The sequence below is a fragment of the Anomaloglossus baeobatrachus genome, chromosome 6 (genome assembly GCF_048569485.1).
Source record: "Anomaloglossus baeobatrachus isolate aAnoBae1 chromosome 6, aAnoBae1.hap1, whole genome shotgun sequence".
Taxonomy (NCBI): domain Eukaryota; kingdom Metazoa; phylum Chordata; class Amphibia; order Anura; family Aromobatidae; genus Anomaloglossus; species Anomaloglossus baeobatrachus.
In genome coordinates, this window is record NC_134358.1 from 125,355,824 (window position 1) to 125,368,531 (window position 12,708).

General features: G+C 42.9%; 1 protein-coding gene across 4 annotated transcripts in view; it reads right to left on the bottom strand.

Annotated features, from left to right (window-relative positions):
• Positions 1 to 1,645: 1,645 nt before the first annotated feature.
• The window catches only part of YTHDF3 (YTH N6-methyladenosine RNA binding protein F3), a 61,317-nt gene continuing 50,254 nt past the window's right edge, over positions 1,646 to 12,708 (bottom strand). For all 4 annotated transcript variants that reach the window (XM_075353234.1, XM_075353237.1, XM_075353238.1 and 1 more), the window contains exon 5: positions 1,646 to 5,269. In XM_075353234.1, coding sequence (XP_075209349.1) covers positions 5,246 to 5,269 — 24 coding nt within the window. In that variant the 3' untranslated portion in view covers positions 1,646 to 5,245. The remainder of the gene's footprint in view (positions 5,270 to 12,708) is intronic.

The window sequence follows — 12,708 nt, forward strand, 5'->3', positions numbered from 1 at the left end:
CGTTGCAGAGCAAGCAGTGTCATATTACCCTGCAACATCATTGCCCTTCAAATAAGGCATTGCATAGTTCCCACGGAAATCAAAGCGCTGTCAGTTTAGTGCATGGACACACGGAATCCTCCAGAGAAAGTCCGAGTAGTAGATGTTCTCCATTTGGCTAATAAAGATGGACTCTGGAGGTCACATCTCCTTTTCCCTTTAATTCACTATCCTAATATAGTACATGAAAGTGTTTTCTAAAAGAAGATAATTCAGTGAAAGCTGCTTTTTTTTTTTTGCCTAAATGGCCCTCAGGTTGGCTTCACGCTTCCATGGAACACAGACCATGCTTGAATTGCAATACCTGAATCGACCGCCGGCTCTCCCGCACTATATGTGGCTAGGAGACAATTCACTTCGGCAAGAGACCAGGCGATTGGGACAGTTTGGATCCACGATCACAGAGCTGTCCTAAAATTAACATATAAGGATTAAGTTATATGTTTGAACACAACGCTGAGCAACTTCTGTTCGTGAAGCACCTAAGGAGGCATAAGATGCTGTAGTTTTACCTTTCATAAAGTGGCAGGTTGGCATGTGACCGCCATGACATTGGTGCATGTAGGCCACATCAGTTCTCTTTTTTTTGCCCCCAAACACAAAAACTAAACTCACTTGATTAGAGAAATGCCTATTAAGCATCCACACATCACTTATGTTTCCCAGTGCACACCTTTACATGCCTAGATTGAAGAGAGATGATAGTAGGTGAAACTACAAAGGCCGGCCTTCCATGCGCTTCTTTAGTCTCTCCCATTTCAATCAGTCCCAAACTTGTTGTGAAAAGACCTGGCGAGTTAAAATAATTAGAAATGTTTGTTTAAAAAAAAAAAAAAACATAGCCCTCGTGTTGCAAGCTGACCGATCTTGGCAAAACCGCTGCAAAACTGCAATTTGACTTAAGTGTGTATAGTGAAAGGGTGCGCTCACATGATCGTATAAATTGAAGTGCAATCCGATAAAGGGAGGAAAACAAAAAAAAATTTATATATATATATATATATATATATATATATATATATATATATATATATATACACACTCAGACCTATGATATTCAATGAGGCAGTGCAGATATGCAATTTTTTTTCGCAGGTATATTCGGCCTGAGGAAAAAACAAAAATCACAGGATGCTATGAGTGATCACGTAAATCGAATGAAACTGGCCTATTCAAGTCTAATGCTATGTGCGCACGTTGCGTAAATACATGCAGTTACGCTGCGCTTTGTAGCGCAGCGTAACTGCATGCGTCCTGCGTCCCCTGCACAGTCTATGGAGATTGTGCAGGGGCCGTGCGCACGTGGCGTCTCAGAGCGCAGCGCTTCGGCTACTGCCGAAGCGCTGCGCAAAAAGAAGTGACATGTCACTTCTTTCCTGCGCTTTGCCGGCAGCTCCTGCTCTGTCTATGGCAGGAGCTGCAGGCAGAGCGCATGGAATCGGCGCTCACTACGGACATTTCTGCAGCGATCTAAAGCGCACATGTGCTCTTCAGATCGCTGCAGAAATTTCTGCAGGGCTAGTACGCAACGTGCGCACATAGCCTAAGGGTGCGAGAAGGAGGGAAAAAAAAAAAAATTATGCCACAAAGGCCATCCATTTTTTTTTTTTCCCCCCCGGGTACATTACCATTCTGTAGCATAGGACACTAAATAGCCCTGTAAAAGCATAATAGCTGCTGAGAAGAAAGACTGCTTGCATATGGATGGCACACACATGACAATTGAGGGAGGAAAAAAACCAAAATCCTCCTACTTTTCTGTATGAAAATCAGTCTGATTTTATAAACAGTCGTGTGATCGCAGCCTAAAACTGAAGAACGGTGCTCTCAATCTGTATTGGAGAGCCCATGACCGATGTTCTGGAAGGCAAAGAACACCAATGGCCGCCCTCAAAATCTCCAGTGTGATGACCAGAAATAACCCAATTTTCAGCTGCCTATTCTGCCGCCGGGAATGTGAGGATATTAATTGTTCATATCTTCATGGTTCACCTTCAAGAAACAGGCCTGTGTGTGCAGTGCCCGCAGCTTGGCATCAGTAGACATGACACTCACTCCGCGACCCATCATTACACACAGTGCCCAGCCCGTCTCACAATTCTGTGTTCTGTATGTCATCGTAAATTTATTTCAGTATGGAAATACATAGATTTTCTCTCAATTCAATATAGAAGCATCGACTACAAGTAAATGAAATTAAATATACTAGGTTGTTAGACTTTGTTTCAGAAGTGTAGATATGTCAACCATTCTTTACTATGAAAACAAAAAGTAACGGCAAGTAACACAATCGTCAGGATTCATCATGGACAAACATGATTAGCAGAGAAATACATTTCTACTAGGAAAATGACCTCAAGGTTACATTAGTAGAAGCTAGAAAGCAGCTTTGGAAAGAATGCACGACTACTGCCATATCAGGCTCATAGACTTTACATTAATACATTTGCCTGTAATACATTATCAGATTATTTCTCTATACTAGGACAAAATGAAAAAAAAGAATAAAAATAAAAGGAGGCACTTAAAATCACAATATGGGCTAAGGGATCTATGAGAGGACATAATGGTGATAAACAGCGCCCATACGTTGTAGAGCCATAACAGAATAGAGGAGCGGCCAAACATGTACGCTCGCTGATCATTATTTTATTATCCGCTTTATTAAAAAGCGGTGGTTTTCATTTCATGAGAGCACTTGGTCAGATCTGCAGACGCCCAGGAATATGAGCGGACATTAATGAGATTTAGAAAGGTTGTAAACCGTCTCCGAGGACTGAGCTTCATGGACGTAGGTGGCAGAATGCTCTGATTTTGGCTCCTCTGCATGGTTCTGGCAATGCCAGGTTCACACACTGCGTTTTACATATGGGTGCAGGTTTTCGGGAAGCCTCAGCTGTCTCTTGCCTTTAAATGTGTTTGTGTGCTCCAAAATATAAATCTAAATTCACTTAAAAGTGGTAGATCTAGAACACATTTCAATAAATAGATCATAAAAAGCAAAAAGACAAAACAGTACAATAGTGTTTATGCGGTATCTGGTTGCCGATAATGCCTTTACCTGGTATCCAGTCACTGTGTGGGAAGAGGTGCCGGCTTCATATTGATGCTTTACACCTCACATCCACATGGAGGCGACAAACAGCAGTGATAATTACACTAAAACCTACTGATTTTACACAATATTGAGTCACAATCCCATGACTATTAGTGTGTTTATTTTTATGGCTTTTCCCCTCATGGACATTGATGGCACAGGACAAAAAGGAAGGGACGATGGTGCAAGGAAAGCATTATACTACTTCAGAGGCCATGGGGTTTAACATGCCAGCCATGTGGCCTCAGTCCTGTAGACCCACGAGGCACATCCCTCTCCTGGCACTGTGGCTACTTTGTGCAAGTGATTGGTAGGACTCAACAGTCAGAACTTCAATGGGATGGAGTTAGTATATGCCAGAACTTCATGATCGGTGGGAAAGGGCCGCTGAACAGAATTAAAAACTAAAAGGGGATGCAGAACGTTCCCCTTTAATTCTAGGTCACATAAGGCTACTTTCACGCATCAGTTTTTTTTCCCATCAGTCACAATCCATTTTGTGACTGATGTACCACAATCTGTGAATGATCTGTTGCAACAGATGCGACGGATTCCTGTAAAAAAAAAAAAAAACAGATCCGTCGTATCAGCTTTGGAGCCTTGCACTGTGATTGTGTACATACTGGGCATGCTCAGTAGAAAATGACGGAATCCTGCACCATAGACATTATACCTCTTGACAGATTGCAACGGAATCCTGCGCAGTGCGTCATTTCGATGCTCGGAAAAACGTTACATTGTGCGTTGTTTCTACCCGACGGTCATTCATTCTACGACCGATTAGTCATTCGACGAATGCAACGCATCAGTCACAATCCCTCTAACACAAGTCTATAGGAAAAAAACGTAATCCTGCAAATTATTTTGCATAATTCAGTTTTTCCTCAAAGCTGTGACTGAGGGAAAATGACGGAAATGTGAAAGTAGCCTAAGACAGACCCTCAGCAAATCATTAAGTGATGGCACACCTTTGTAATGTGCAACAGATGAGAAAAACACTTTAAGCTTTGCCCATCCTGGTACAAACCCCAAAATCTTCATTGCAATGACTGAATCTAACGTCTCCCTGAATAATACCAGTACCGATTGTGAAGTCTTAAAAGCCAGATTGTCAGTTCTGAAGAAGTCATGGTGGGAATAGAAGCTGTGGCCCACTTAGGACCATTTCACATATCCGGCAGTTCGCCAGATTGCCGGATCCGGTGTACTCCAGTACAGTGTAATACAGTACAATGGCATTGCGGCAACATCCGGTCACATGCTGTCATGTGACCGGAGCTTGCCACGATTCCATTGTACTGCATTACACTACTGGAGTGTGTCGCATCTGGCAAAATGCCTGATGTGTGAAACAGCCCTTACTTCTACATAGGATCTGAAGTCAGCCATTAAAACAGGAGGTACCTAGAAAATGCAGTGTGTGAACCTGGCCGTATCATCATATAGAAGAATCAATGTGCATTAACTTTAGATTGCCACAAAGCTGCATTAATGCTAAAACACAAGGGCACATATGGTAACACACGGTAAGACTTGGTTTACCATAGCGACGTCACTACAGAAATTCTGGCCAGAGCTATTCCTTGAAATCCCGAATTAAAGATCGCATGATTTCTTTTTGATTTTCCAACAGCTAAAAAGGAAAAAAAATATTTAAAACATATATATTAAAAAAAAAATTAAAAGAAATGAAGCCATGATTCTCAAACTCATTAAATCACATTTCTAATTAGTTAGTACTAAATAAAATAAAAAAAAAAAAAAAAAAAAATAGAAACCAGGCAGAGGAGTCTTGGGTCTCCTGCGCCGTAGGTAGATTACATAAAGACGGCGGATACTGATTAAAAGCTTCAGGACAGAAAGTGCTTGACAAAAGTTAAAGTTCTCAAGTGTTTGGTGACGAGTACAAGGGCAGATGCATTGATGAAAACCATTATGTAAAAAGATAAAAGGAGGGGGAAAAAAAAAAAAGTCAATTTTATGTTAAAGTGTTCAAGGATGTTGCCATAAGCAGAAATAAAAATGCATTAATTAGGTTTTCTTCCACAAAGTAGGCGATTTCCAGAGTCTGCATCATTAGTGTTTTACTTAAGGATTAACTCCGTCTAATTATTGTTTGTTTCGATTTCTCTCCTGCAAAATAAAACAAAAAAGAAAAGTTAAAATTAAGAAAGATGCTTTGCTTTTGTAGAATAACAAAAAAAAAAAAAAAAAAGAAGAAGAAAGCACAGATCGGCGGGGGCCAGTGAGACCGGTTAGTAGATTCATGAATATGGCCGCAATACATATAACCCACATGGGTGCACTGACCAGACACCGCTCAGTGATTCTGTCTCTGAACCATGGATATATAATAAAGGATATCCCCAATATTGATAAGCAGCTCTTTCTAGATTTCTAGAAATAGTAACAATTCACGTCTCTGAACCGGCAGCAGTATACACTGGAGTAGGGCGCCACCTGCTGGTAATGTATATCACAGCCCATTGAATTTGTATTCATTTTTTAACAGCCTTTGGCTCAATCTTGAGCTTTGGTGACCGATTTGATGGTTGCCATACATAAGCTTTATTCCAAAATAAAGCAAAAGCATGAGGGGAGGCAAATGCTGTAAATTTGTAAGTGTGAGGAATGTGTTTTAGGGGCATATACACACAGGATTAGAGTTGAGCGGATTGCTAATAATCCGGGTCCGGCGGATCACTGTCGGGTTGACACGGAAGTCCGAGATCTGATCCGGAATCCGGCCAATATATGTCAATGAGGAGTGAGACACGAGAGATAGAGAGAAAAAAAAAATAAAAAAGCCGAATCCAGATCGTGCACCCGGAATCCTGCGTCCGGGTCGGACTCTGATCTGCAGCTGAACCCGCGTGGATCCGGATTTTTCAGGTCCAGGTCCGCTCAACACTACACAGGATGCTTTGTCACTATGAAAATTCTACAGCAATTTCCTTGAGGCCTTGTGCGCACGCTGCAGTTTCTGATGCGTTTTTGGTGCAGTTTGTTGCCCTAAACTGCATGCATTTCTTTCCGCAAAGTCTATGAGAATTCAGAGGCTGTGCACATTGCTTCCTTTTTCCTTGTAGTTTTGCTGAAAAAAGAAGCAGCATGTCAATTCTTTCAGCGTTTTTCCACTGAATATAGTGGGAAAAAAAACACATGGGCGAAAACGCAGTGAAACGTGTCAAAAATGCAGCTTTTTTTTTTTTAAGTGTTTTTCGGCTAAAGGTGAGTTTTTCGCTTAACAAACAAAACTGCACATAGCCTTAGCCTAATAACTGCACATAGCCTATGTGCCCACAGGCGCTCGTACCTGCGGATATATTCACAGGTACGGCCGCATGTTTCCCGCAGCTGCCCGCCGGTATCCGCAGCTATTTTTAGCTGCGAGTTTCCAGCGGAATAGCTGCGGGAAACATGCGGACTTGCACGCGATTTACCTGCGGACGTCCCGGCCTCTATCTCCATAGCGGAGGGCTGGGATCTCCGCAAGTAAATCCGCATGAATAATTGACATGCAGTTAGGTGCGGCTGAGGGATCTCCGCAGGAGATTCCGCAGCGTGGACACAGATGCTCCCCATGTCCCATAGGGCAACATGGGGAGTGCCTGTACATGATAGAACCTGTGGATTTATCTGGAAAATCCAGATAAATCCGCAGGTTTTTCGCAGCAAACTCCGCAGCAAAAAGCTCCCGTGGGCACATGACCTAACAGTTTCCAGTGTGCACACAATGGATACATGCTTCACTCTTCACATTGCAGGGGAAGAATCCATTTTTTTGCAGCGTACTTTTCATGAGCTTTCTGCAAATTAAAACCTGCTTTTTACAGCACCAGCAAAAGCCATTAGATTCAGTAATCTCATGCACACAATTGCTTTAACCTGATCAAAATGGAAAACTACTGCATTTTTGAAAAAAGCAGCCTGTCAATTCTTTTTTCTTTTTTTACCCATAGAAAACAATAAGTGCAAAAATGCTGCTATCAGTTTTTTCAAAGCTTTTGATGAGAAAAAAAAATGCAGGTAAAGCAGAATGTAAAACCCAATTTATTTTTGTAAATTTTCCCAACCATAATGTCTTGGTATTCTTATATGACCATAGATGTTTCTCCTGACTGTACAGTTCAAATTATTGATAATTAAATTTGTGACAGGTGTAAGGGCCGCTTTACACGCTACGACATCGCTAGCATTTGCTGGCGATGTCGAGCGTGATATCGCCCGCGTCGTACGGCCGATATGTGGTGATCGCTGCCATAGCGAACATTATCGCTACAGCAGCGTCACACGCACATACCTGCTCAGAGACGTCGCTGTGACTGCCGAACATTTCCTCCCTCTAGGGGAGGTGCGTGCGGCATCACCGTGATGTCACTAAGCGGCCGGCCAATAGAAGCGGAGGGGCGGAGATGAGCGGGATGCAACATCCCGCCCACTTCCTTCCTTCCTCATTGCCGGCGGCCGCAGGTAAGGTGAGGTTCCTCGTTCCTGCGGTGTCACACACAGCGTTGTGTGCTGCCGCAGGAACGACGAACAACATCGTACCTGCAGCAGTGATATTTGGGAATGGACCCTCATGTCACCGATTAGCGATTTTGAACGTTTTTGCAATGATTCAAAATCGCTCATAGGTGTCACACGAAACGACATCGCTAACGCGGCCGGATGTGCGTCACAAATTCCGTGACCCCAACATGTAAAGCGGCCTTTAGACTACACAATGCCCTACCAATGTGTGAAAGTAAACAATGCCCTACCAATCAACTCCCTCTTATGGGCAGTAACTTCCTGTGTTAACAAGACCTGAATGGGTCGCTTAGGGTGTTTGACCCCACCCTTAGCACATCATTTGAAAAAAACAAAAAACAAAAAAAACACACAAAATATATAATTAAATCTGTATCGCAAAGTTAAAAAGTGATAAGGAGAACAACTCCCCACTCTATCATACATATACGCTCAGCTGAGCGTATGTTTGTTCTCAGGCAGCGGCTGCCAGACACTTAGCAGCCGCTCCTCTCCAAGAGAACAAAAGGATCGACAGCTGAAATTCAACATGTCCAATCCTGCTGTCCCTTCAATATCTGTCGGAGGATTGGGAGATCCTCATACCCATTAGTTCCTGCGAAAATCAGAGTGCTTGGATGACTTATCTAATACATGTGTGGGCCTTAAGAGTGAGGGCCAGTCATGGTTATAGCACTGTTTGTACTGATGCAGCAGAGATGAATTTGACAGAAGTGAGCTGCACAATTAGCGGTGATGTCACTTAGCTTAGTCGTAGCTACAGCTGACGTCCTCCACCTGTGATCGCAAATCACCTGAGTGATGTCATCGCTGATTGCGCGGCTCATTTCAGTTGCTTCCTGAACCCCACAGCAGGCAGTCATGTTCTATGGCGCTCGCTGTAAGCTTCAGATGTAGCAGTGCTGGAAGCATTGTGAGACCTCTTGTGGATTATGTTGGACCTGCAGTGGTGTTTTTGGGGTTAATAAAGTGGTGAAAGAGGATGCATTTTAGTCTTATTTCAAACAAAGGATTCTTTGGGTGTTTGTGCTTATTTACTTACAGATAAAGAGATTGGGGGGGTCCTCAGACACCTACCATTACTATTCACTAATCTAGGGCTTAGTGGCAACTGTGGGAGGTCATTAACTCCTTATTACCCTGATTGCCAAAGCACCAGGGCAACGGAAAGAGCTGGGTCCAGTGCCAGAATTAGCACATTTAATGGAAGTGCCAGTTCTGAGGCAGCTGCGTGGTGCTATTGTTAGGCTGGAAAGGGCCAATAACCATGGCCCTTCAAACCCTAAAATCAAGCCACAGTTAGCTGCTGTACCTTGGCTGGTTTTCGAAAAATGAGGGGGGACCTCAGGTCATTTTTATTTTTTATTTAAATCAAATGAAAAAAGATCCCCTCTATTCTTCATAACCAGCCAAGGTATAACAGACAGCTGAGGGTTACAGCCCGCAGCTGCTGCTGTTCCTGTGCTGAATATTAAAAATGGGGGGGAACCCATGTCATTTTTTTGCCAAAAATTAATGAAAACAAACAGTTGGCCAAGTTAGAAAAAACAGAATACTTAGATAGAACATATGGAATAGATAGTTATCGCTCTGTCAACTTTAGCTATCTATAAATTAGCCTATTCTATAATTTTATTTTTCCTTTAAAAAATGCATTAGCAAAAATGCATTAGCAAAAACGCAGCAAAAAGCCATGCGTTTTTTAGGCCTCAAGCTGCATTTTCTGTAACCACAGGAAAAAAGATGCACTCAAGATGCATTCAGAAAAAGATGCAGCGTGCGCATATAGCCTTTCAATTCTAGACAAAACTATAAATATTGTAAAATCATAACATGCGCAGAAGTAGCTAAACTGAAGCACAAACGCCACTGTTACACCTGTGCACAGTATGAAGGTTACTGCTGTTGGATGTAAAGTTGTGTAAATGGACCTGTAGAGTAGAGTACTCAGACTGCAGGAGGTAGTGATGGCAGATACCAGATCAGCATAACAAAGTGCCAGAAGATTTCTCATAAATGGCACTGTTGGTTATAAATAATCTAGTGGTACATAATTACCTGTAATAAACAGGCATGGAAAGGTCAAAACGCCCGCGCATGCGCAGTAAAATAATCTGATCTGACCTTAGCAGGACAGAGAGAAGTGCGCAGGAGCACAATGGAGACCTCTGCGTGGATGACGTAGGTCGTGTCATCCATAAAGAGCTGGAAAGGAGGACGGCGATGGAAGGAAGAGAGGAGGCGCTGGGCCAAGACCAGCAATGTCCATCGGACCCGACCGTCCCTGCAGGGGAGTATAATAAAGGGTTTTTTGTGTTATACAAAGTGGCCTGGGCAATTATCTAGAGTATTCTAGAATGTTGACTATAAAGGGCTTATTGGTGGTGGCTGCAGCTTACAGGGGACAAATCTGGTGACAGGATCCCTTTAACCCCGAATAGACTTGACACAAACTGCTTATTGTCCATTACTTATTGTGATTTCAACATTTCTATTTTAAGGTTATTGGGTCAGGGATAAGAAGCCCACGTGTGTACTTTTATGTTTTAGTATTACAGCTGTCTGTGAAAACAATCTGATGTGGCTACATGATAGAACATTATGGACTAGTAATGGCTAAGGCGGCTTTCACACTACTTTTTTTTTTTAACATGCGTCCTGAACGTTTTTTTAACGCAAAAACGGATCCAGTGCAAATGCGTTTTCATTTCAATCCATTTGCAATGGACTCGCGTCAACATGCGTTCACCTGCGTTTGCGTGCGTTATAGTGAGGATCCAGCGACTTGCAGTTTAACTTTTTTCAAAACGCTACTTGTAGCGTTTTTGAGCTGCGTCCAAATACTGCAAATTGCTGGATCCTGACTAAACAGCACGCAAATATATGTGAACGCTGGCATGCTGATAGACAGGATCCTGCTTGCTCTACTGAGCATGCCCAGTAACCAGCCTGGTGTGATCAGTCTCTCTCTCTCCCCCTCCCTCTCCTCTCTCCCCCTCCCCCCGCCTGAGAGCTGTGGAGGCTCGTAACCAAGGTAAACATCAGGTAACTTGCTTGGATACCCGATGCTGCACTTGCTTGAGGCTCCTAGCAGCTGCAGACGCTCGTAACCAAGGTAAATATCGGGTATCCAAGCAAGTTACCCGATGTTTACCTTGGTTACGAGCCTCCGCAGCTGTCAGATTCCGGCTCCCAGTCTGTCAAGTTCAGTTCCCCTCACTCCCGATCACATGACTCCAATGCCCGCCCATACACTTCAAGTGACAGGATCCTACAAAATAACACTTGCGTTTGCATGAGTTTTTCTTTGTAAAAACAGGATCCGCTTTTACAGCAAAAAAAAAAAAAAAAACAAATGTTCATGACGCATGTTAAAAAAAAAAACGTAGGGTGAAAGCAGCCAAACTCAAGTATGTTCTAAAATAGTGATTGTCAACCTTTGCATTGAAAGCCACATTGATCACAAAGAGGATTGCGAGCCCTCCTTGAATGATGACATCCAGCTCCTGCCTACCCCAATCAAAATATAAAATCAAATAATTTGATCGGTAAACTGTGCAGCGGCAAAAAAATTCCAAACGCCAAAATTACGTTTTGTTGTTCGCCACATATTTTTTCGCAATATGAGATAACAGGCGATCAAAACGTAGCATCGGCGCAAAATTGTGCTGTTAACGTCAGCTCAAGACGCAAAAAAATAAGCCGTCACTGAGCCATAGATCCCAAAAAATAACAATGCTACGGATTACTGAAAAGTGCGCCTTTTTAACCCCTTAGATAAAAGTAAACCTATACATGTTTGGTGTCTACAAACTTGTACCGGCATCATACCCACATATCAGTTTTACCACATAGTGAACAATGTGAATAAAAGATCCCAAAAACAATCGGGCAGTCGCACTTTTTACACACTTGGAATTTTTTTTGCTGTTTTCCAGTACACCGTATGCTAAAACTAATGGGTTCATTCAAAAGTACAACTTGTCCTGCAAAAAATGAGCCTCATATGGCAAGATTGATGGGAAGAAAAAAAAAAAAAAGTTACGACTCAGAAGGGTAGGAGAAAAAAAACCAAAATGGAAAATCGCCTGTGGTGAAGGGGTTAAAAGGAAATAGGGTCAGCATGTTCTTGCTATGTAATCTGAAGAAAGCATGCTGTAAGGGTTAACAGATTTCAGCCATGTGTCTCTTATCACAAAGTGTGTTTTTGTTGACCTGCAATGTTAGTTTAGCTTTATCATTAATCCCAGCAGCACAGGTCTGACTCTGACCCCCTCTGTGACTCCCAGCTTGTGTCTATAAAAACGTACACAAAGGCTGGTGTGGGCAGGGGAAACTTTTTAAGCGCTGATACATGCTTACACTAAAATCTTGGATTGCTGGGTGCAGCCTTCTCACAGAATCAAAGCGATACACTGTAGGATCTCTCCCAACATCATACTGCTCTCAGATGAGTTAGCAAAAACCTGCTGACAGATTCATTTTAATTTAGATCTCTTTAACCCAAGGGCCAGCATATGCACTTTCAGATCTGCTTTTCTATGATGGGGGGTACCCAAAAATGTCACCATCTGAAGACCTGCGCTCCTCATAGCCGTTTACCAGCATGGTGCATTAGCACAAGGTTTTGCAGACAGCCGCGAGCCACACATTATGGTATCACAAGGCCCCTTTGGCTCTTCAGCCACAGGTTGGGGATCCCTGCTCTAAAACAACAAAGAAGAAAGAGAAAAAAAAAAAAAAAAAAAAAAAAATCACAAAACCGGAATAAGGGGTACTTCTCACATAGCGAGATCGCTGCTGAGTCCCGGTTTTTGTGACGCACCAGTGACCTCATTAGCGATCTCGCGGTGTGTGACACTGAGCAGCGATCTGGCCCCTGCTGTGAAATCGCTGCTCGTTACACACAGTGCTGGTTCATTTTTTTGGACATTGCTCTAACGCTGTGAAGCGCACATCGCTGTGTTTCACAGCGAGAGAGCAATGATCTGAATGTGAGGGGAACAGGGAGCCGGCGTCTGGCAGTCTGCGGTAAGCTG